The sequence below is a fragment of the Apaloderma vittatum genome, unplaced genomic scaffold (genome assembly GCF_000703405.1).
Source record: "Apaloderma vittatum isolate BGI_N311 unplaced genomic scaffold, ASM70340v1 scaffold2976, whole genome shotgun sequence".
NCBI lineage: Eukaryota > Metazoa > Chordata > Aves > Trogoniformes > Trogonidae > Apaloderma > Apaloderma vittatum.
Genome location: NW_009723190.1, coordinates 2,320 through 27,868, shown reverse-complemented (window position 1 = coordinate 27,868; position 25,549 = coordinate 2,320). Strand labels below are relative to the sequence as shown.

At 52.1% G+C, this 25,549-nt stretch overlaps 1 protein-coding gene across 1 annotated transcript; it reads right to left on the bottom strand.

Moving 5' to 3' along the window:
• Positions 1-3: 3 nt before the first annotated feature.
• Positions 4-25,099, bottom strand: LOC104275906 (retinoic acid receptor RXR-alpha). Its single transcript, XM_009872001.1, has 8 exons — positions 24,925-25,099; positions 24,591-24,770; positions 14,934-15,103; positions 9,676-9,805; positions 6,277-6,409; positions 5,127-5,218; positions 3,421-3,526; positions 4-164 (listed from the first exon to the last, which is right to left on the bottom strand). Exons 1-8 carry the CDS (start codon positions 25,061-25,063, stop codon positions 17-19), a joined length of 1,098 nt encoding a protein of 365 aa, XP_009870303.1. The 5' UTR covers positions 25,064-25,099; the 3' UTR covers positions 4-16.
• Positions 25,100-25,549: the final 450 nt, after the last annotated feature.

The window sequence follows — 25,549 nt, the reverse complement described above, 5'->3', positions numbered from 1 at the left end:
ACCCAGCAACAGTTCTTTAAGTCATTTGATGGGGCGCTTCCAGCATTTCCATCAGGAAGGTGTCGATCGGCGTGTCGCCTATTAGCTTGAAGAAGAAGAGGTGCTCCAGGCATTTCAGGCCGATGGACCGCAGGGCTGGGAGACGGAGCAAGAGCTTTGCGAACCTGAGGGCAGGAGACACAACAAGGTCAGACATCCCACGTCTACCCCAAGCCCCAAAAGCTTCTGTGGCCACTGCTGCTCAGAAGAGCTGGGAGTCAGACACAACCTCTTCGGTTACCAAAGTCATGGGGCTGAGCAGAGCAGAGCAATCATTAATTACGTCCCCAGCCTTGAAGAACAGGCAGCCACGGCGGATATTCACAACAAACGTGCTGATAGCAGAGCAGGGAGAGTGAAATAAGAAATGAAAGGCCACCCCTGGACTGGGGTGCACCACTGGCTTCGTGCATCACGTCTGTGTGTTGCCCAGGGAGGTGGCTGAGTCACCATCCCTGGAGGTGTCGAAGACATGGGCAGATGTTGTGCTGAGGGACATGGTTTAATGGTGTTGACGAGGCTAAGACAAAGGTTGGACTCAATCTTAGAGGTCTCTTCCAACCGAAACTGTTCTACAGTTCTATACTCTTCAGTGAGCACCCTGAGATGCTCATGGGGTCCCTATGGAGAGGAGGCAGCACAGGGCCAGCCTTCACAGAATCACCGAAGGGTTTGGGTGGAAAGAGACCTTAAAGACCCCCCTGTTCCAAGCCCCTGCCACAGGCAGGGACACCTTCCTGCAAGGGTGCTCTGGAGCACCTCACGGTGCCTCTCGGCATGTCCCCACCCCATCTGCCCGTGCCCCAGGGGTGCAGACAGCAGCGCCAGGCACATGGGACCTTGTCTTCCCGCTCTCAAAATGGGGAAATGGCTCTTTAATGGTCGGGAGGTGGTTTATTTGTTTTAACTGCCGCACAATCAGAGCTTGAACATAAGCAAAGGCCAGAACTAGCCCAGGGAGAAGGGGACTTTCTAGAAAACACACACATAGAGAGAGACATGCACAAACATACAGATATTATAAATGCATGCACACTTTTTTCTCCCCTTGGTTTTTTGTTGTTTTTTTTTTTTTTTTGCTGAGCTGGCGAGAATGGTGGGAGCAGAGCCAGGAAAAACAAATCAGTCCTACCATCCCATTCAGGAAGTTTCACTTTAAACCAAACCAGATGATGGCTCCAGCCCTCAGATATGTTTAACTGTGAGATAACCAGCCCGCAGCACAACATGCCAGGGAGGAGAGAAAATAACCCCAATTCCCCACGGCTGCTCCACGTCATGTATGCACCGTGCCCTCCCTGCAGAGGAGCAGGACCTGGTGCGCGGTTGGTTTTTTTTTACCCTCCTAGGAACACCTCCCTCTGTGGAGAAGTTCCCTTTTGCTATTTACATGGTGCTCACAAGCTGTTGATGGCCAGGGACTAAGCTGAAGCCACGCACCGAAGGACATCCAGGGCGGTGGGGAAGCCAAGCGCCCGCCGCGGCGCAGAGCAGGGGGTTGTCCGCCGCAGGCTCGGCCAGGCGTTTGCTCAACCACAGGAAGAACTTGTTTCCAGCCCCAGATGGTGATCATGTTGTACCATCAGACCAGGAGGACGGAGAGAGAGCCCGAGAGCTCCGTTTAGCTCTTGTGCAATTCTGCACTCCCAGCCCACGGGTTAACCCTCTCGGGCTTATTCCACCATTGCCTTGCACCGCAGAAGAGACAGGGTAAGGTCAGCAATGTGCAGTCATGGCTCACAGGACAGCCCTAAGAGTGCAAAAATCTTTAATCTTACCAAAGAAGGGTGCGAGGATCACAAAAGGAGGTCCCCAGCCCAAGGTCGTTCAAAGCCAGCGAGAGATCAAACTCCAGAGCCCCCGGAGCAGGCTACCAAACCGAAAATGCTCCCTTACACACGGCTGATCACTGAGGCAGAGCCCTGGGGAACTCATTTTTGACTGGTGGCTCAGCAGCTTTGCTCAGTCATGCACAGCGGCTTCGTAGTGGTTTGGTGGCTGAAGAGTGGGGCTGATCCCACACCAGACCCCTGCCCAGCTGTCGCGCGAAAGGTGACCCAGCACGACTCAGCTACGGGCACTGGACGCCTGCACAAAGCCCAAGAGCTCAGCCCACCAGGGGAATAACCCAGGGGAGCTGCTGGCCCAGGCAGCTCTCCCTGAGCCAGGTACAGCTGGCTACTCGGTGTGAGCCCCAAAGGGGAGCAGAGCTTTTCTGAAGCACCACAACAGCCAAGGTCTGGGTCTGGATTTGCTTAGGAACTGCAATTTAATAACGCTTTTTGGAAGAGGAGTCAGCTTGAGAGCTGGCCTGATGTCCACACAAACCACTTGGGAGAGGAGAGGTAATCACCCCTGCCCTGCGCACCGTGCTCATCCCTCACATGCCCTCCTCACCACAAAATCAAACACCCAATGATACCTTCAGCCTCACTCTCCCTGCCACAAGCCAACCGTGAACATCCAAGAAGCCCCTTAACAAAGCATCTTTTTACGCCTGCCAGCACACTGGTACCCAAAGCGGGGAAAAACTAAGTCCAATATTACTTCCGAGGGTGTGATCTGCCCACTGCACTCGCTGCCGTAAAAGCATCCTTTCTTTCTATTTAACCACCCAGACACGCAAGGCCGGGAAGGCAGGTGAGATGCAAATCCCAGTTGCTTGGACTGTTTTTCCCCATATTCACACCTCGGCAGCGGTACGCACCAGCAGCAGTTTCCAACCCTTTGCTTGGTTTCTCAAACGACTGTCAGTAACTTAACTGGCAGTTGCCAGCTTCAGGCTGTAACTGGGAAAATGCGCCCACTCAGCTCCGGAGCAGTCCAGGAAAGCATTCCTAATTCCCCCTCCCAATCCCAGCTGGATTGGGGGAGGCAGGGAGGGGAGAAAAGAGCATCAATTGAGGCTTTCACTTCCCAGCAATGATGCTCATCTGCCACCGAAAATTAACTCCGTGTGCGTCTTATTTTCGCTGCGGTTTGCTCTCCGTGGTTGCCAAAAGGGAAATGATACCCCCTCCTCCCCCACAGGCTCATCCCGTGGCCGCAGGAGCCGGGGATCGCGGGTCTCAGCACCACAGCTCCTGCCGGACCCTGTCCCGGCCGCGTTGCCTTTACTGACACGGGAATAAAGACCTCTCTGCACTTCACAGGTGAATTTTCTAAGGACGTTCACAGCTGTGGCAGGTAAAAACGCGTGGTCTTCTCTAACTGTTCACTCCCAAGAAGACTTAAGGACAGAGAGACCTGATCAGAATGGACCTAGCATCCACATGCAGGTGCAGCGACCCAGAGGACCCCACCTGGACCTTGCACCAGCTGCAGCACCCACAGCCCGGGGCTCTGCAGGGGTGCGGGGCTGCCGGAGGACCCGGCACTCACCTCCCGGGCTGGTCGGGGTATTTGTGTTTGCAGTACGCCTCTAGCGACGCGTATACCTTCTCTCGTAACGCCTCCACTTCAGCTGGGTTGGAGAGACCTTTCGAGTCTGAAAGGCAACAAAAGGACCATCAGCCAAAAACCTCCAGGCTTTGCAGGCAGGCAAGGATCCCCCGTGCATCCCCTCAGCTCCCTTCATCTCTCCCAGCATCACCAGACCAGGGCACAGTGTGGATGCAGGGGCCGAACCCCAGGAATTTTGGGCAGGATCTAACACCTCCTGGGGAGTGCACAAGCCCTGAAAGGTTTGCCTGCAAATCTATTTTACTGCACCTCATACCCCAGCCCCAATTGTTTTGGCTCATTCTAGTGGTCACGGATTCTCTTAAAGGGTTTAAGCCCCCCCTTCAAGTCCTGGGCTTGTGCGATTTCTCCCTCCAGCACGAAGCACTGTGGCAGGGCTAAACTAAAAACCTCAGCTCTGGCAAGTGCCCCATGACGAAGCAAGGATCTGTTTTTAGTAGGGTGAAAGGGGCAGTCAAGCAATTGATATCCCCAAGTACATGCACCACGGGAACCTCTCCCCGTCTTTTACCATATACGGCTAATCCCAAATTACAGACAATAAATTACTTGTGACTCCAAGGGGAGGGGGGGAAAGAAAAAGAAAAGTCAAGCAGGAAAACAAACCCAATACAGCAATAAAGCAAGGCTGAAATGCCCTCTCCTGGGTTCGGTGGGAAAGGCCAAAGAAAAAGCTGAGCTTCGGCACAAACCATGCTCCTGCGAGCACAAGGAGGGGAAGGGGGGACGCAGGTCTGTCCTTGGCTGCCATCTGCTTCTGCTCGGGATGGACCCGCTCTAAAATCAAAGGAGGGGTATCTGCAGGCTGGCAGCCCGTCTCCTGCTGCGGAGGGGCTTTGCTCTCTGAAATGCCAGAGACGACCCACGGCACTGAACCTCGGGCAGCTGGGGCCAAGGGGGAAAAGCGTGAAGCCTCCTGGAGTCTATAAAACTAAGCAAGCTGCAGACAGAAAAAAAATAAGAGTTCTTGCACATTTTATGAGCACCTTTCAGGCAGAGGGCTTTTCCAGAAACACAATCAGGAAACAGAGGACAACAAGGTCCATGCTCTAACTTTGCTCTAACCCGTATTTTTGTCTTAAAGGATATCTAGATTCATTTTTGCTCCTACTTGGGGATGACTCCCTCAAGCACCAGAACTTTCTTTTCACAGGGTCATCCAAAACACTGAAAATAGGCAGAATGTGTATGCTGATCCAGCCAAAGCCCCTCGAGCTCTGTAGAGATCTCAGCCCCTCAGTAGGAGTCAGCTCCAAAAGCAGCATTTGCCACCTCCTCGGATGATCGCAGCCAAGTCCCAGCCAAGGCTGGGTCCTGCATTGGAGAATATTCCAGACTGTGAAACCCTTCTGCCTTCCATGATGGGAAAAACACCCTGTGGGAAGGGAAGCCTGGAGAGCAGCCCTGGGCATGGATCCAGCATCATCCCTGACCTCCAAAGGACGGGCTCGTAAGGTGGCAGATGCAGGTGCAGCTCTTAATCTGGCTTTCACTCTTGCTTCTCTTCCCTCTTGCCCCGTCCTTGGGAGCTGGGTGCCCTCACTTATTTGCAATGGAGCGTTCCAGGTAAGAAGAGCAGCCAAAAGGACATGGTCTCAGCAAAGAGAGAAGGTAACTACACGTACCGGGGTTGAAGAGGACAATGGCTCGCAGGCAGCCCAGCTCTGTCTTGTCCATCTGCATGTCTCGCATTTTTGACACGAGTTCTGTCAGTACTCTGCAAAGGACACAGAAATAACGCATCAGCATTGAAAAGAAGTCAAAAACACACCCAGGTGTTAAACCCAGGCAGGTCCTCCGGTGCATGGTTAATGAAGTCATGGGATAGTGCTCGCTTGTACCAGCTGAGGATGTGCCCTCATTTTCCTCCTGGATCAAAAATAGCTCGTTAGGAACATCAATAGTTCCTGTGAGATACAACAGGGACCATAATTGGCTTCATACATTCACTCTGAGGCTTTGGCACCTGAGAAAACTGCCTAAAAATAAAAAATAATACTATAAAAAAACCCCAACAGGTATCTAAAAGCAATTTCCTCTGCCGGTAATTTTTATTACTCCCGTTGCTCTGACTGCAGGTGCCGGTCTTGAAATATTTTCCACTGATTGCCCAGTTTTTCCTGTCAGATCCTGCAGTGAAGTCATGATCTTTCACTCGTGACCTCACAGGGAACAACTGACGTCACCGAGGTCCAAAGAACAATTTCCTTGCAAAGCAAAGAAGCAAAGGCGATTTGGTTTCAACTAAACCATCTCAAGAGGAGTCTCTGGCAGAGAAATCAGCCACCATTTCAGTGGTGTCTGAAGCCCCACTGTGGGTCAAACACCCTGGAATTCTTGCTTTAAAACACTTTCCCAACGCACGAGACTAAAGAGCCCTCAGGATACGCATGTGGAACCTGCTGGGTATTTCTGGTGCTTTTTCATTGCAAAAATAAAATCACGTCTTGGTCCAATTAAAGATGAAAAGAAATAAAGGAGCAGCCTCCTCGTAACGTTGGAAAGCATCTGGACCCCATGAAAGAGGCTTTGATTTGCACCGGGCAGCCCCTCCCTGAGTATTTCGGGCTGATGGTTTCTGCAAGTTTCAGAGGAGGGAATTAATGTCGTTGCCTGCAGCGAGGACCACGACATTTCCATGGACACATCCCCATCCTCCAGCAGGCTGCAACGTGGGGAAGGCAGGCACACCAGAGAGATGGGAATGTCTAGGCAAGGTGGCCCAAGAGGTGTTCCCCACCACCCACCCATCCATCCATCCCTCCATGCACCCACCTGTCGAAGATGGCCCCGACGCCAGCGCTGTGCGCGCTGTTCCGGTGCACGTGGAGCCCAGTGGCTAAGAGAATCCCATCTTTCACAGCTATGGAGCGGTGGGAGAAGGAGGCGATTAGGAGCTCGTTCCATCCTGGGGAAGAGAAAACAACCGAGGCCACAAGTTAGAGCCACGTGGTGGGGAATCGGCAACATCATCTCTTCAGTGCTAAAAAGAGAGGAAGAAACCGCTCCAGAACCGCTTTTGCTAGAGTAACGTGGCTGGATGTGGGAAGGGAGGGGGGAGCCAACCCCTTCTTGGATGCCAGAGAAGGAAAAAAAACTGTTAAGGAACAAATGCACTAAAAATACAGGGCTAATAAGGGAAACAGTTTGTAAACCTTGTAGGCACCAGAGCAAACAGCTCTCTGCCCTGCTCCTCTCACCATGAGCCTACAAGTGGCTGTAGAGTCCCACATTCCCCCTCTGACCTTACACTCCCCACCCCTGGGCAGTTAAAGACCTATTAACGCTTTATATCAGCTAATTTGGCTGATTTTCAGGCTGTAATGGGGCACAAAAGTTTATTCATCATTATTCAGCTGTGCAAACCAGGCCCTTGAAAACACCTGCTTGCAGATTTGGACCTGCCTCCCCATCTTCCAGATCCCCTTCCTAACTTAACACGTCTTCAAATCCTTAATTCTGCTGCCAGCTGAGTTCAAGAACGCCCAAAACAAACTCATGACCAGATGAAACGCTGTAAAGTTTTGAAGAGTGGAAATTTTGGTGATATTGAACCAGAAGCAGCATCTTCAACGAGCCCAGATGGGTCTTCTGCAACCCTCGGGAGTCTCACACTCATCGCATCACTGATTTATCCAGCCTGAAAATGTTCCGGTGTCCAGAACACAGGGCTGCTTGGCAGGGTCCAGAATCGTCAGGACATCTGATTTTATTTTTTTGCCTGGATTTAAAAGCAATACAACAACATCCTTCACCTCCTCTCCTGCCACAGAAACATGTCTTTTCACACCTACTGGAATAAATACAAGGTCCGTGTGTGCTGCATTTACCTACTGTTGCAGAGCTGGTGCCATTAGAAATGTTGACAAGGAATAAAGTTCACTCTTTCCTAAGTGGCCACAGGATGTTTCCACCCCGACCATGGGAACATTTATTTGGCTATTTACCGGGCGAGGCCTGGCGCTTGCAGAGGGATTGCAACACCATGAAACTCAAGGAGGATGGAGGAGATGTGAGACAGCACCAGGAGCCTGCAGGAACCAAAGAGGATCTCCCAGAGCCAGACCCACAGAAAAGTGCACTGGGTGCCCTCCTACCAGCCACTCCCACTGTGCTTTCATCAGAGCATCCCCAAAAAATAATTTAAAAAAAGCAGGAAAAATTAGGTACAACCACAGGCAGCACATCTGAGTTAGGGATCAAACAAGTCTACCCGAGGAGTTTCGCATTTCAGCCCAAGAAGCAGAACAGATTTCTATGACTCTTGTGACTCCTTTTTCATCAAATAAGGTGGCTGCAGCCTCAGAGGATCCTCTGGGGTGGGGAGGGCACCCGGCAGCACAGTGACCATCCTGCTAAGCCATCTCTAGCCCTAGGAAACGAACTGCAGCTGCAGAGATGTCGTGCTCAGCATCCTCAGCCAGGCTGGCCTCCACGCAGGGAAAACAGCAGGTTATTCCTGTCTCAGCCATAGCAAGCTTGGAAACAAGAAAACCCAGGGAAAACAAGCTTAAAAAAATGGGTTTCTTCCTCCTCCAAAAAGCTCAGAGAGGGAAGACTTCTAAATGATTCAGGATTAGAGGAAAACTACTGCCGGCCCACCCAGCACCACTGCTCCAAAGATGCGTGCTCCACTTAATTTTGCCTCCAAGGATGCATGACTGAGCCTGACTGATGCTCGTAGCTAAATTTTAATACTTAAATATTTCATGGGCAGCTGTTCTCAGCAGGCCACTCTCCCCACTCAATAATAGATAGAGCCACTGGTTAAAAGACTTGGGGAGGTTATCTGAGGCCCCGACAGAGATGCTTGGGGCAGGGAGCCCGTCGGAGCTGCTCCAGGTGCTCAGCCCATCCTACGGCCAGGGGGCTAAAGCTACCATGAAATCTGGGATGTGAAGGGGTCTGCAGCCCCCTCCCCTGCCCCATGAAGCGGCCACTCCAGCTCGGAGCTGGTCAAAACAAGCACCAGCACAAAGGAGAGAACATCAGGTCAGAAAATCCGCAGTTCAGCTTTCATTTGCCTTCATCTGAAGAGAAAGGAAAACCTTGAATCGTTGTTGTGGGTTTTGCTTCCATTTCACTACAGAAAAAAAGGCAGCTTTTTGTCTGAATCCAGTTCTTCCTTTTGATATTTGCAGAAAGCCCTCCAACATTTCTATAGAGATGCTTCCACTCCTCATCCACTCTCACAAGAGGCTCTAGAGATGCTCTTCAAAAATAACGCTTTTTGTATTTTCCAGAGAGGGCCCTGAGCCAGCTCTGGCAAGACTCACACCCACGGAGAAGTCACAGGAGCACCTTTTCCAAAGGGCTAGCAGGGCATGGGACTTGGCCACGACTGCAGCCCAGTCTTGCCCTTCACATGGAGTTTTGTCATTTGCTGGAAGCCGCTTCATCTGTCCCACTGACAACTTGCCTTCCTCTTTGTTTAAGGGAGAAAAGCTCTCCTCTTCGCCAAGCCAAAGCCTTTTTGAATCACTTATCTGATGCCTGGAGCTCTGCAAAGAGCTTCACGCCTAAAATACACCCTCGTCGAGCTCTGCTCTTGATTTCTTGCCCTCCCCGGTCTTTGTGAATAACCTGCCAGCAGTAGGGCTTGAATTTAATCAATAGAAGAAGACCCTTTTCACAGCTAACTGCTTTTCTTCACCTCCCGAGGCCTCCGTTCCTGCAGACCCCCTGCTGCAGAAGGAAATTTAAAATAAGCCCAGAGAATTTTATTTTCATCTTGGTGGGTGGGAGAAGGAGGCTGATATATATTTTTTTTTTCTCCCCTCTCTGGTTTTAATTATGATCAAACATCTCAAGTTTGATAAAATTTCATAGAGCCCCAAGCCCACTTGGTTTTTCAAGCCCCAGCCTGGGAGGAAGGCAGCGCGTCGCTGCCTCAGTTTACATCCCCCAGCGCGCCCCTCCGAGCGCCTCACTCTTCGGAGATGAAGCCGGGACACTTCTCAGCTGACTGGCAGCTGGTGCAACATTTTGGATTGCATTCAGCGACACGTCCCTCGAGGCTTTTTTGAATCCTATTTAATTATCAGAGGCGATTACTAAGAATCAGTTAACGGCTTTCAAGTTGCCCGGGACCTAAATCTAAGCGCAATACCCATTGCGGGTGAGATGGAGCAGTCCTGCGGCCCCGTGCCACACGTGGGGACGGTTCCTACTCACCTGCTCTGAGCAAGATGACCTGGTCGTCCAGGGGCAGCTCGGAGAAGTGGGGGATCCTCTTGGCCCACTCCACCAGGGTGAAGAGCTGTTTGTCTGCCGCCTGGCATATGTTCGTCACCGGGTCATTGGGCTGCCAAGACAAGGAGATGGAAAGGCTCAGAGAAGGCAGAGCGAGGAGAAGAGGAGAGGCGGGGGGAGCTGCCGAAGGGGCTCGATGCCTCACTCCTGCAGGGACCTCTAAGTTGCTAGCACCCCAAAAGTGAACTTTATCAGTCAGAGGGAAAGAAGGTGAGCTGGCTTCTCCACCACATGGTTTTAAATAGCTTTTAGCAAGCTCCGAAACAGGAACCAGGAGTGCTGAGACCCACCATCCATCACACTGACTGATGAACCAAACGAGCTCCAGCCCAGGGCAAGGCAGGCTCCTGCACCCGTGCAGCACGCACGCTCCCCGTGCCAGCATCTCCCAGCTCGATAAACCAGCACCAGAGGGGGCATTACAGGAAAAAAGAGAAAACCCCTTCCCTTTGAAATATTCTCCAGCAACAAAAACCATCTGCTCTCAAGGAGGACAATCAGCCTAAACACACCAAATCCCTGTTTAAAGGAACTGCTAACAGCTCGAGTGGGCTTGTGATTAGGAACTGGAGGAGCCTGTCTAACCCTGGCAAAGACAGACCTTGCTAGTGTAAGTGTATATACAGGGTTTACCCCTCTCGACAGGGAGGTATGGCTCCCTCCACGTACCTCACTGTAAGCCCTGCTGATATGTAGCAGCTTTGATTGTACAATTATTTTTCTTCCATGTCCTTAAAAGAGCAGTTTCCAAATCTGAGGAGGAGGAGTGTTTACTTCACCCCTGGATTGCAGGGGGAAGGGGTGTGAATTCAGAGCAGACACGAACGCGAGCGTAACCTCTCCCTCCGGCAAGTCTCAGTTTCAGCAGAACAAGGTCATTCCTCACCACGAGCCGGCTGCGCTTCGGCAAACCCCTTTCCCAAGGCTGAGCAGAAGACGACGACACTTCTAAGTCTCACTTCTCCCCAGACCCCTGCCTGGTCCCCTTTGCTGTCCCCTGGCAGCAACCACAATCTCTCTGCCTCAGTGGCCGACGTCTCCCGTTCTCTAGGCTTAAAATAACCAGCCTCTGGCAAGCTCAGGGGCACCTGCCTTCAAAATATTTTCACCTGTTGTGTGTGGAGATGGATGGGAATGGGCTCACATTCAGCCGCGCAGCTCAGAAGCTCGTTACGGGGATTTTGTCCGTTTCCAGTGGTGCAAGGGGAGCAGAGCCATGCTCCAAGGGAGCTGGGGCTCATCCCTGGGGATGGATATGTGAGCGGGGACTGGGCTTTTCCCCTGGAGAGGGATGTAAAACGGGATTTCTTCTGTACAACAGGAAAAGCCTGAACTGGGTGTGAGGAGATGCTCGCAGGGTTAAGTGTTTCACTGGAAAGACGGGGAACATCAGCATTCAGAGACCCTTGAGGAAGGGTGAGAAAGGACACCCATGGTTTGGGCTATGGTGATGGTGTTCCCATCACCAACCTCACGTCCCCTGAGCTTGGTTGGCAAGCTGGAGCATCCAGCTGGAGATCCTGGGTGTCCTGGCTCCCACAGGGTGGGATGGGGACAGAGCCCTCCATGCCACAGAATGGGACATGACACAAAGCAACAAGTGTCTCCACAGCCCCATGGAAAGGGTGTTTTAGGAAATTTAGATGGTTTTCTAAAGCTTTTCCCAGGGGTTGCTTCTGAGCAGGTTGTCACCACCTCTAGGACTCACTCTGACTCAGCAAGCCAGGCTCTGGGTCTCCCAGCCCAGGCTGTATCACGGCTGCTGTGCAGGCAGCACAAGCTGTCCCCAGCCTTCTGTGCTTCATACAAAAAAAACCTCAGCGAGGGGCCCAGCCTTTAATTACACCTCAGATGGCAGTTCCTGGAACTGCCACGGTGCTTCCTGGCAGAACTTAAGCACTGTAGCTTGAGAGGCAGCTAAAAGTATCATCCCTGCAGGCTGAAGGGCCCTGCCTGTCTCCAGAAGGGGATCTGGGGATCTGCAAAGCAGTGCTAGAAACCCTCCCCGCGCACGGTAAGCAAATCCCCTCCTGCAGTAAATAGCAAGGGCACGGTGCCGGAGTGTGACAGAATGAAAGGACACGCGGGTACCTGATCCTTCTGGAAAACTGGAGCTTGGAAGCATCTTCCAGAAAATGGTGACTTGAAACCAGCTGCTCAAAGGCCAATTAAGAGCTAATGGGGATAACACCTCTCAGTTACAGGCTTTGCCTTTCAGTGGCCAGAAGCCCATCTGAGGTGATGCTTAGGCTGCAGGAGCCCAGATTCAGCTGCCAGGGACACGGGGAGCAGGTTTGCAGGGGCACATCCCTCTGTCTTAGCTGCTTTCTGCCTGCCTCAGCATCCTTCCCCATCCTGTCCCTGCCGCCCAAACGGATCACGCCCTTGCACCATCATGGGCTTCAAACCACGACTGTGCCCCATCCTCTCTCTGTCAGTCCCACACTCAGCCTCAGAGCAACACGCTTGGTCAGCAACGTGTTTAGACACCACAGCTGCTGGGACAGGTCACAGGCTGCAGCTACCCTGCCCTCCCCTTTCACCAGGTCCGAGGACTCTGCTGAAGCCCCACAGCTGGGTCCCACACTGTCCTGGGTGGAAGAAATCGGTGATAGTGCCAGCCTGGCAAAGCAGAGGGATCTCCTTCAACCGGAGTTGGGCTCCCTGCTCTCAGAGCAGCCAGGGATGAATGGCACAAGGTGACAGTCACAGACATGAGAGCATCTGGGAGAGGAGGGCGTTACCTCCTGTAGCAACCTGCCACCTCTGTTCCAGCCTGGCACAGCCCGGTGGAAACATCCCTGCAAGTGCTGGGGCTCTCCAGCTCACCGGCAGCATTCAGTGCAGATGGACTAAGGTGCAGGGCTCAAATGAAAGGACCCAACATTGCAGGCTAATAGGAAACAGCTTGTTTCTTACCCCGTGTCTATTAAAATCTGAACTTATCTGCCTTTCCATTGCACGGGCTCTCTGGGGAGGGCTGGGAGGAGGGCAGCTCCTCCGTCTCCCCTCGCCTCATCCGGTGGCCTCGTCACTGTGAGCTGCTGATCTCATACATCTGCTAAACCTGCTACAAATGTCACCTCATCGACAGGAGCCGCTTGACAATAACAGGGCATTTCAACAAGCCTCCTGCTTCTATTTAGATGCAACACACATCCTTGTTCACAGTAATGCGTGTTGAATTATGCAGGAACCAGCTTTCAATTTGCTACAAGAGGCTGAGGGGATGCAGTGCCAGACGAAGCCATTTATTTCAGCTCGCTCTCTGGGGTTTGTTTTCAAGTCAGCACAAGGCTGGCTACAACTCCCCTGAAGTATTTTTAATCCCGATAGCCATGAGAGCCTCTCCAAGGCCCTCACTCACCACAGCTGAGCTGCCTCCTCCAAAAAAGCCTCTCACATGGTGATGGGACCCTTGGGCTGGAGGGCACTGCTACCTGCAGGGTGCACCTGGGCTCCCAAACACAGGGATGCACCATGGCCCTGTATCTGCTTCTGGACTGTTTCACCAAGGAATTGGCTCTTTCCGCAGCAAGAAGCCTTAAGCACTGAAAAGCCCCACCGGGAAAGCCAGTCATAAAGTGTCCTTGTAGGTAAAGGCCAGAAAGAACATCCCATAGAAGCATTCAAGACTTAAGACTCCTACAAGGATCTCCTGTCAAGCCCTGCCAGATAAGGTGTTTCTGGCTCAATCCTCCAAGCTTTATATAAAAAAAAGAGATAAACTATTATTGTAGCAGAAAATAAATACTGCAGAGTCCTTCCACTTGCTAGAAATAGCTGCATTTCATCATCTCAGCCTCACAGACACCTAGCACAGAGCAACTGGAAACGCAGAGTGATATTTCACCCTACGATCCTGCTCTCCTGGGCTAGCCAGCCTGCAACCTGGCCCCACCTGAAGGCCTGTGAGAGGATGACCCCCAGGACCAGCCTCTCCCCTCCTCAGCAGCAGTGCCCCCTCGCGCTAGCAGAGCATGCCGGGGCGGGATGGTGTGTGCCTGCCAGAAGGCATTGCCAAAAGGCAAATGCGGATCGAAACACGTGCAGCTGACCCCGGCCCCAAAAACACGTGCACAACAGCGCACGGCAGCTTAATCCTTTCCTCTCCCCCTCTATCTCTTCGCTTTGAGATCTCCCCATCCCTCAGTATTCCAGGGTTCCCCTGGTGTGGGGGTAATTATTAGTCCCTATTATTAGGGGTAATTATTAGACCCTATTATCAGTCGCCCCAGTTGCACTCCTACTTTCTCGAGGCATTCCACCACCAGCACCACCTTCATGGGAACAGGGGCTATTGAGGACTGCTGCCTACACTGGGCAGCAAGTCCTTCCTCGGCAAGTTGTGGGGGCTTTGCACAGGGTCTATCCTAGAAACGGAATTTCAGTGGATAGGCTGGCTCTCACATTTGGAGGTAGCTGCTTTGCAGGGAGGCTTTCTCTAAGCTAGGCTACAACCTGCTGACAAGGGAATGTCTTAGGAAATGGACCAAGACAGTTTTCCTCATCACAGCTTCTCACTCTCCTCCTATTTCTCTGTCAGCTATCTCTTGTTTACACAAGGTCCTGTTAGAGCCCAGACACTTCTAGCAGGCCCAGTTACATAATGCAAGCTTCTAAATGGGAAAGGAACATGAAAGCAAACTTCTCAGCAAACTTCTTCAGGTTTTCTCTTCTTAGAGCCAAGCAGCTACATAATTCAGCATCTGAAAAGTCACACCCTAATTTCACAGCTTATCTCTTCGCACTTCAGCCACACAGGTCTGTTTATTGCCTTGATTGGACTCTGAGCTCTTCAGAACCTGGAGTGTCTTCCTGCCTTTTAGCACTATAAAATAATGCTATAAAATAAAACCTTCTCTGTGAGCCCTTCTAAATATGCCTTAGAGTACCTTTTCCTTCCCTACGGCTGTGAGGCAGAAAAGCACCGATGTGGCGCTTGCACAGGAGCAGAAGGGTTTGCTTTCCTCATGCTTTCATCTAAGCTCACACACGGCACCCACAGCAGGGCTAAGAAGTTGTATTTCTAAGCGCCATGTCTTTTCCCATCAGATAACCCCTCTCTGACCCAAGCTCGCTGCCGTATTCGCCATAGGTCAATCCTGACGCCCCACAAGCCATCCCTTCCGCCTTGAGTGCCCAGGACGGGGCTGGGGCCAAGGGGAGAGGTGCCTTACCGAGCTTGGCGTCAAGCCCATATTTGCTTCAATGTACGTCTCTGTCTTTGGCTCCACCGCAAGTTCAGCTTCCAAGATCTTTTCCACAGGCATGTCCTCGTTGGCGCTACTTGTTGACTCCACCTCATTCTCGTTGCGGTCCTTCCCCCGCTGCCTCTCCTCCTGGACGGCTGGAAGCGACAGAGAAGAGACAGTGTCAGCCTAAGGACGCTGGCCGTGGTGTCACAGGCTGAGCTGGGACCCCGAAGCTCCACCAAGCTACAAGCGTTATCATGAAATCCTAAAACATGCTCAGACCTGTGAGATCACACACACTTGACATCTTGTTCTCCCACCTGACCTCTCCACCAGCGCGGGCTCGGGTTTGGATAGCCCAAGGGGTGTGAGGTTTGGGGATGCTGCCGAGCAGCCCTGCCCTGGGAGAGCTGCTCCGCGTGTGCTCCCCTGGGAGTGCGGCGAGGAAGGGTCCTGCTCTGACCTAGCCTATACTGGGAAACTCCCCTTTCTGCAGAGGGAGAGACCCTGGAAACAAAACGGTTCGAGACAAATGATGAAAAGCAAAGGAAGCAAGATGGCAGAAGGGAAATGAGATGAAGCAACAACATAAGGGAATCCCAAAGAAAAGAGAAATCGGTCAGTTTAATGCCTGAGTCCAGAGTTCAACCATCTTCCGAGCCTGCTAGCGCTGAATTTCTGTGGAGGTCATGTCAGACCCCCAGTTCCCTGGTCCAGTAGCGATGCTAAGGGCTGCCGGGAGGCTCCGCGGCAGGAGGGTGCTGCCGTGGGACAGGGGCTGGGCGCAGGGATCCGCCGGCGGCGCTCTATGCAAACCACCACCCTGTCCCGGCTCCGGGCAATTCCTAAACAGACAGGAGAGACCTGTCCCAAATCCTGCGAGGCAGGAGTAATCTAGCCAGAAGCATGTCACATGCCGACGAGTTAACGTCTGAGCAGTAGACAGATGAAAAAACACTTATTAGATGCTAATAACATTACTATTAATGACCTCCTTTGAAACCAGTACCCAGGCTTTCCCTAAACCTGGAAAGTAGCTTTGTGCAGTCACACCAGGAACTATCTCCTTCTCAATCTCCATGTTCCATACCCTAAATCACACACTTTTCCACACACCGTTGATTCCCACAGGACGTTTCAGCTCAGTCTAGCTGAGAACAGCCCAAGCAACTGTAGTTTCCACCACTGCTCATGAGAAACAACTCCCTGAACTCACCCAGCCATTTGTCGAGGACTGAACATAGGCATTCAGTAATGTGCTATTTATTGACAATTTTCCCAACGCTTCACCTCTCTGCTGAATTTGAAGCTGGTTATGTGATGTTAAGAGAAAGCAGCAGAGGCTCAGGGAAACCAGAGCTCTCTGTGACACAATAAGGCTCTTTAGGCAATCGGTGGGACCGAGCTCTACGTCAAGTGCAAAAAACAAAACCTAGAACATAAACCTTATTTCTTAAAACCCAGGAAATTTAGGCACATGTTAAAACAGCCCTATATGGAGGCTGATCCCATTAACTCAGCTCCACCCCAGCACACGAAGCCCTGGGGCTGGTTTCCACCGCTCGCCCTCCCCGTTGCAGCGCAGCGCTGCTCCTCGCTGCACGTCAACAGTGCTCAGACTCCTGCCCTGTGAAAGCTGCTATGCAAAAAATAAAAAAAAAAAGCAACAAAACAACCAGAGCTTATTTTTTTTTTGCCAACTGCTCTGAAGTTTACAGGCTGCAGAGGCTCCCGAGGCCCACGCAACGTTTTCTGCTTGGGCTGCCAGAGCCAGGTAAGCTGCTGCTCTCAGAGCTCAGATCTGTGTCGTGGCTTTTGTCCATCTGGCTCTCTTCACTTTTTCAGGCCAACATAAAACCCTGCTTACGTTTCTCCCCTCCACCCCTACTCCTGCTTTCTCAATCATCAAAAGGCTAGAAATTTTTGCTTAATGCCAACCTTTCTTCCACAGCGCAGATGCACCAAAACTCCTTGGGGCACGTCAGAAGAGATGAAACACCTACTAAATAACAGAAATGCCTAAGAAAAAGGCAAACTCTCAACTAATGGGATTTTATGTAATTACTTAAATGCCGAAGACTTGATGCACAGTCGCAGCAGGTCTCAAGGATAAAGGTGCAAAATGCGGTTCGTTGCTCTGAGATCAACCACTTCCACCTCTGGAGCCACTCTGCCGGGAAGGGCTGTTAGTCCAGAAAACAGGCTGTTAGTCCAAAAAACACATCTTCTTGCTCAGCTGCCAGTGACTTAGCTGGACATCCAGCCTGCTCAGCCCCCCACAAAACCCCTGCCCAGCTGGCTGCTGGCAGCAACGACACACCAGGCAGAGCAGATGGCAGATTCTCACCGAGGAGACCAGGTCCAAAGACAAACCAAGCCCTTGCCAGCCAGAGCATTACCTGCTTTGCTACCCCCATGTCGCCGAGACAGCCCTCTCCAAAGCCACGAAAAGCTTGGCATCACTTTGTGATCCCCCCCACAGCCTGGATGACCCCTCCCCACCCGCTGTGCCGGGCTCTCTGGGCTGCAGCAGAGCAGTGACTGTTTCCCTGCTGAGCTCAGAGACATCGTTTTCCTCCCTTTCCCCTGAGAAGAAGCTTTTTCAAAAATATTCACCTAGGTGTGCATCTGCAGCATGAGGTGACTGCACCACGTGAAGCAGCACAGGACACACGTTTCCAGGTGTTTATGAACCCGACCCGTTCCTGCCGAGGCACAGGAGTCCCAAGCTGCTGTTACACCAGCCCAGGCTGCCGTGCCCTTTTCAGAGACGCGGATCCCCCTGCTCTTCTCCCTGTTGATGGCTGTGCCAAAGCTTTTAGTTTTCTTCAAGGAGACTCATACGGCTGAGAGGTTTTCCAGTCTGATTTTCTTAACATAAGGGAAACATTTAAACCTTGCAATCCACTTGAGGAGAAAAAAAAAAGATGTTGCAGTCAAAGAGCTCTGAGAGGCAGCTCCACCTCCGCCAGCTATGTCTCAGCCGAGCCAAGGACAGAAGCCTGTGTTTTCCATGGCACCTGATGAAGAGGCTCTCATGTTATTCTGCTTGATTTGGCTTGTGCTTGCCTAAGGCCGGCTGCTGTCATTTCTCATCTTGAGCTTCTCCAGCCCATCTGCACTTCCCCAGGCCATGGTACAGCAAGATATGGAGCCCCATGTGTCAAGACCAGTTCTCGGTGACCTCTCCCTTTAAGAACCAAAATGTCTTGTCCCAAGGACCGCAGGTGAGCCTCAGCTGACCGTGTCCGAGGGATGACGTGCAAAAATGCCCTATCCACGCCCTGCTCATGTGCACATCAGCGCTGGGCGCCTTGCCTTTGCTCACGGTGCAGACATCTGGTGGCTAAATAAGCAAGTTCGAGTCTGTTGCAAAGTGAGCAACCAACCCAGCTCAGGTGCCCAAACCAACCAGTGAGGGTGCCTGCAGTTGGGAAATTAACTTCCCAGCTGCTGCAGAAGAGCAAGCTGCTCACTCAACCTCCGGGGTGGACCCACTGCTGAGAAGCCTCTGCAGCATCCCCCAACTCCTGCCACTTCACCGCAAGCCTGGCGATGAACGCTGCCAAGTCCCAGCTCTTTGGGTCCTGTGAACACCCCAGAACCCCAATCCTCCAGCAGAAGCTCTTTCCTTTTTAAGCTTTGGGCTGGTGGAAAGAAACCTGATGCTGTGATCTGCAGACTAATAAGATCTTTTTAAAAAAGACGTCGACTGCATGCTCTGTTTCTAAAGCCTCTTCATAGATGCCACGAGGGCTCTCACCGGCGGGTCCCCCATGCTGCAGCACGGACATGCTGGGCGGGCACCCCGCTTTTGTGCCAGAGGAATGTTAATGAGGGGAGGAAAAGGCACGAAGGGGATGGGATTTTCCACCGAGGCAGAGCCCCCGTGGGTTGGAGCGTCGCAGGCTTGTCTGTTTGCTGGGAAAGACGTGGAGGCTGCAGCGGCTCCTAATTACCACTACCCAGCGCTAATACAGATGAGCGCTTGTTTCTGAGACAAAAATCCATCCTTCCCGGAACAACAGCCTGGATGGCTGGCTGGGGTTTGTTTCTTTTCATGGGGGAGGAAGGGGAAGGATAATTCACTCCCACCAAAACTGAACTGAATGGGGCTCTTCTCTGGTGGACAGATCCAGCATCTGGAGTCCCCAGGCACAGGCAGCCCGACGCTGTGGGGACATGTGCCGGTGATGCTCAGCCTGTTCTTGGGCAGCACGAAAGCCGTGAGCAAAGAGAAGGTGCACTTTTGGGTCTTGGCTCTCCCACTCTTCTTAGCACGCTTGGATCCTCTCCCTGCTTCATCCCTTTTGCTCCTGGCCATTCCTGGCAGATGCAGGGATCCACCAAGGCTACAGGGCTGATGACGCTTTCCAGACCACTCCAGCCTGGATTTGGAGTTTTGGGGACACGTCCCTGCATCACCAGGGCACACCACCCTCCTCCTGGAGAGCCCAGAGGTTCTGGTGGCCTCCAAGACCCAAACCTGCTCAGTCTTCTCTGAGCCTACACAGGAGTGGCTGCTTTATTTACGACGTGCTAGGTGGAGGGTTATTGGAGATTTCCTTTTTCACTAGTGGTGGAATTTATTAGGCTCTGCTGCCTTTTTATGATGCTACATCTTTTATGAAGATACGCGTGTATCACCGGCATCTCGAAGAGCTTATGCCTGAGGTACCTGTGCATATCGAAAATGCACGACAGCTGAGGGAACTAATTCAGACAGTGTTTCTTCTGCTTTCCTTTCGCGTGCTTCCTCTTTTTTTCAAAGAGGCACCTTTCTACTACCATAAAGCAACCTCAGAACCTGAGACAGAGGAAATAAATTGAGGTGTTTTCTCCAACATTTTCAACTGAATACTGCGGTTTTTTAAGCCAGGCAAAATACCGCCATGACGACAAAAAGTATAACTTTAGAGTGGTAAAAAGTGGATTGAAACCTTTGCATGCAGTCAGTCCACACGGAGAACAGCTCTGGAAAACAACAGTGAAAAGCGCTAGCTCACTTCACTCTCAAAAGCCAGACCCTGCGAAGTGTAAGCAAACAGCAACATTGCTAAAGTAATGAAACAAAATTATAAACTAAAACAAACCCTTTTTCTCAACCTAAGGGTATCCTTAAAAATAAATAAATAAATAAACCGGCATCACTTAACCAGCTGGTTTAAAGAGCAGCACTTTAAAAGGATGTAAGAAACAAGCTCATTAAGCTGAAAGACATTTTCCATTCCAAAATTATTACTAAAAATAACTGTGCTCTTGAACCCTGCCCCTTCCAGTAGGCCATGGTCACTTGCCTGCTTTTACATTCACTTGGACAGCAGGATGGAGACTTCAATTCCTACTCTTTCTCCCCAGATTCCTCTTGCTGCTGTTGGTCCCGAGACATGCTCCAGGAGCCGGGATGGCTCCAGCTCCGGGGGTGCAGGGGGAGATGCGCAGCCACGGCAGCGGGACCAGGCACAGCTCAGTGACTGCTGGGTGAGTGCAGGACCTGAGCTCCAAGTCACTCAGGGTTAGAACAGGAGGAAACTTCGGTCCCTCTGGACTCAGTGGGGTACCTGAGCAGCTCCCCAGAGACAGGTGGAGGTCTCCAAGCTGCAGACTAGAGTCTCTGCCTGCGATGCTGCAGATCAAACCCCTCCCTTAGCTCGACAGCAGCACCAGAGGGGGAAAATCAACCCAAAAACATGGAGGAAGAGGCAAAATTATCCCAGGCTGTGAAGTTTAATGAAGTTTTGGAGTCGGAGATCAGGCATGCAACTGGACAGAAGATGTCCTGGATCCTCAGAGAATGACTCTGGATCATGTCACGGAGGCTGATGGAGACAAGCCGTGACGGTATCTGCGCCTGGATTTTGGAACAATCTTGGGGGGTCAGCTACGCAGCCTGAGCTGCAGCCGCTGGGGAAGGGCAGCCTTATGGCCTCCAGATGGGCTCCGAGCTTCCCAGCGGAGATGCATCAAAATCCATTTTACCTAGTCGGCATCAAACGCCGCTGTGAGCGCTCGGGCTGTGGGCTTCAGCTTGGCCACTGGTAGCCCTGTTATCAAACCAGGTAGCCCAACAGCTCCTAGCAGAGAGGAGCCGCTCCAGGAGGCAGTGCTGGGGGAAGGAGAGGCGTGAGACGGAGCGGGGCCAGGCTGCGCCGGTTCCCAACGTCTGTCCCTGTGAGCCGTCCAAGGGCCGCCGGAGGGAGCATGAGAAAGGGCTCCTCGCTGGTATTTCCTGCTCGCTGTGCAATCTGGCAGCGTTGCCAGCAACGGTGGGGCCGGGACCTCGTCACACGAGATAGAGACACACCGCAATGTGAGGCCACAAAGTTTGTAGCCTCCGATGACCCCTTTCACCTCTGGAGTTAACCCCAGCTAACGGCAGTGCAGGCGAGATGCCTTCATCCCCAGACCCTCAGTGTTTACTCCCACCTCTTCACAAGACCTCTGTCTCCCTAACTCAAAGGCAGTCTCCAGTTTTTCCCTTTAAAAAATAAAGCTGCTCATGCACAGACACCTCAGACCCTAATGCGTAACAGATCAAACAGAGAGTTATGCTTCTGGATGCAAACAGCCACCCCCACAATAATAACCCCTGCATTAGTCAAGATCCCTGATGGTAATCTTAATTTTGTTGACTATCCGGTATTTAGTGGGAGACGGAGTACAAAAACCAAAGCTTCACTCAGCTGGCAGTCATTCATAGGGGAAAAATGTTCCCACTTGCTTATTTATTATAGCTGCAATACCTCAGAGTCCAAGAGGCTCATTCAGCTCAAATGCGGCGTCAGGATCTATCTTAAATGTTTTTAACGGGGAGCAGCATGCACCAGAAGGAATCGTCTGCTTCTGCAGGCCCTCATCCCTTTAAGCTAAGCTCTGACGCACCAGAAGGCATCGTCTGCTGCTGCAGGCCCTCACCCCTTTAAGCTAAGCTTCAAAGAAATCCCCCATCCTTCCGGCAGCACCCACGGCCACCCCTGCCCCTCACCTCCACAGGTACCTGCTTCATCCACCCTGGCACATCATCAAGGTCCATCCCTCGGGGGCTGCTCCCGGTATGTTCACCTGCAGACCCCCCAGGTGCTGGGACCAAACCCTTCCAGAGCTCCATCAGCTGCCCAAGAGGTCCCGTTGATTTTACTCCTTTATGCCAACCTCTTAGCTGCATAAGAGACCCTTTCCTCTTACCCTTCTGGCACAGGTTTTTGGGTATGAACACGGCCTTCTCCCCTCTTCTTGCCACCATCGCTCTGCAGGTCACAGCACTGCTCATCACCACGCAGGATGCCTTTAACAATTACTCTCCTACCAGAAAGAGCTATGGTACTTCGTCTAGAGGGTCTTACTGTACTTCCATCACATCCAAATACCTTTGGGCCACGGCAGAGATGCTTCCCCAGCAGGGATTTGCGATGCCTTTATGCAGCTATAAATTAGGTCTCCAGAGCAAGGTATTTTTAAGGGAAACAAAGCCCGTTACCCTGGCTCTGTCACTAAAAGATGCAACAGTTTACCCTAGAGGATAAAAAGCCAGCTATGTTGTAAATGAGTACTTAGACAAAAGGAATTGGCAATGAAGGATTTAGCCCAAAACTGCTTCCCAAAACGGAGGTGATGGGGAGGCAGCAGGAAAAGGCTGCTGGCTAGCAAAGTGGATGGGCGGCAGCAGCGAGCTGGGACGGCTGGAAGAGGAAAGAATCCTTTTTTTTTGACAAATCAGGTGGATATTGCACATGAAACTTAAGAGCTGCTCAACACCAAAGCTCAGCAAAAGCTAACTCCTCACTCTCAAGTCTAGGACAACAGGAGGACATCTCTAAACCCGCAACGAGACAGGGAATTTTTCGGGTTATAACAAAAGAGAGCTTTATCTGGGGACTGGAGAGAGTTATTCCTGCTTTCCCTATGTGGGGATTATACCCCAAACATCTACTGCCTGCCAATGCACCGGCTTTCTGTCCTTCTCCAAAGCTATCCTCACGCAGCGCCCGCAGCGGCAGATCTGCCAGCGCTGCCTGAGTGCACTTCCAGAGTTACAAAGGTCCCATCTGTCACACTTTTAAATAATTGGCTGATCGTTATGAATTCATTTGGCATTCATTGTGATAATGTTAATCAAGACGAATTAATAGAGTCCTCACACTGTACGCGGTCCCAGGGGAATTCCGCCACCGTTTAGAAATTAATTAATGGACCCATAATTTTAGCGGCGCTGCCCACACAGTCACCGTGAGCAGTAGGCACGGAGCAGGTACCCGATCCGAGGACATCAGTGCAGGCTACAGAGCTAAAGCATCACTGCTGGTGTTCCCCTCCCTGCGGACACGGGCTGAGGTATTCGAAGGGTCTGAAGAGAATACGGGTCACCAGCTGCAGCGCAGGGCTCTGGGGGCAACGTCAGCGTGACGGATGCTCCACCTCCACCTGCACTTCTCCCCTGAGAAGCAAGTGCTGCTACTGAACACACAGGAGACTTCTTGGCTTCTTTTTAGTCACCTGAGTGAGACTCCCATGGCTGGAGATCAGACTTTCCTCCTCCAGTGGGAGCCAGCACGACCCACAGCTCTGCCCGCCCGCAAAGCAGCTGAGGAGCAGCACCAGCCCCGCACACGAAGTACCGTGCCTGCACTGAGCTGCTCATCTTTAGAGGCTTTTTCTCAATGCCTCAGTCTCTACATTTAAGACATCTGGCAGGCCAGAAAGCTTCGTTTCTGAGCACCCAAGGGCCAAGGAGGTTCTTGGGGTGCCCTCTCCTCTACAACATCCCACACTGCCATCCCCCACAGCCTGAGCAGAGATGGCTTTGACAGCAGAAACATCAGCGTGCCATGGGTCCTTAGGTAACCCCGTAAATCGAGCGTGGCAGGGGCTGCTCAACACCTGGCGCTGCTCTATTTAATCAATGCTCCAGACAAGACTAAGTGCTTTTCAAAGGGATCGGGGCTGGAGCGCTGCTCGCCTTTTTCGTCGAAGGGACGGGTTTATCGGCCGGTCAGGGAGGCAAGTGTGGCTCTGAAGGTGTAAGGGGAGAAGGCAGCAGAGAGCTGAGCGGCACCACGGGGTCATTTTCACATCATGTCTGGGAAAAGGCTGCCCTGCCAGCAGTTTGAAACAGACGCAGTCAGCATTTAAAAAGAGAATTTAAAAGAGGCACTGGCCAGGGAGTTTCAGATCCTAAATTTAAATTCCAGTAAGGTGAGAGACATCTTTTACGAGACTGCATTTCTTCTTTCTTCCCAATGAGAAAAAAACATTATTGCTATTGCTACCAAGTGAGAGCAGCAGACTCTCACGAGAAAGACGATAATTCACTGAGTTTCCCTGCCCCGAGCGAGCCAGCTGTGCTCCACAAACAGCGTGGGAGCCTCTCACCTCCCTGCAGCACCTTCATTAGTAACCAGCGAATTAAATATGGTCTTTAATTTGCCAACGTCCCCTAATCAAGTTCCCTGGGATGCGACACAGGGACTCTGCAGGGAAAGGGAAGACTATTGGGGTATTTAGCGTTGCTGCTCCCAACATGAAAGCAAAACCATAAAAGAGAGACGCACATTTCTGGCGCCCTGGTGCACTCGGTGCGGCCACCGTGCCAGCGGGAAAGGTACCCGCAGCACCCATGGGTGCTCAGGCCAGGCTCTGCCTTACCTTCTCGCTTCATCCCCATGGCAAGACACTTCTGATAGCGGCAGTACTGGCAGCGGTTGCGCTGACGCTTGTCGATCAAGCAGTCCTTGTTGTCGCGGCAGGTGTAGGTGAGGTCTTTCCGCACCGTGCGCTTGAAGAAGCCTTTGCAGCCCTCGCAGCTGTAAACCCCGTAATGTTTACCTGCGGGGGGGATGCGACTCGGGTTAGAAGGACTCACTGAGTGTCCCAGGTGCTCCCTGCTTTGCTCTCCCTCACCACAAAGGCCATCAGCTCTCCCAGGACACCGACACGCTGCTGTGAGATCCACTCAGCCCGGGGCAGGCACCAGCCTTACCTGAAGATCTGTCCCCGCAGATGGCACATATGTGCTTGGTGAAGGAGGCCATCGTTCCTGAGGGATGTGCTGGCACTTTGAGGACTCCATTGAGCCCCAGGGGTGGCTTAATATCCTCTGAGCTGCTGACGGGGTTCATGGGTGAGTTGAGCTGCCAAGACAGAAGCACAGCACTCAGCGGCCGCCACCACCCGCCCCACGAAGGATGCTCCTGCATGATTTAAGGGGAAGGTGAGTTTCTCCTGCCCTGCCAGATCCCCACCCACAGCACAGCCACAGTCCCTAAAGCCAGGTGCTTGCCAGCCACCCTGGCTTCATGCCGCCTCGGGATGCAGAGCAGGGAGGATGATTTGCATCTATGGTTCGTGGGAGAGCTGCTGGCTGGGAGCAAGTGCTTGCACGGATGACGAAGGCCAGGACACTTGTGCTTTGGTTCTGTAATTTACAGGTATCTTTCTAGCATTATCTCTCCAAAGGAAACCTGCACAAGTGAACAGATCCCAGATGCAATGGGGCTTGACTTTCCAGAGCCGGCTTGGCTGGGATAAATCTCTGCTACTTCCAACCTTCCAGCAGCCTGCCCACACACCTCCGCTTCCCTCCCCAGTGAGCTTGTTCCCCAACA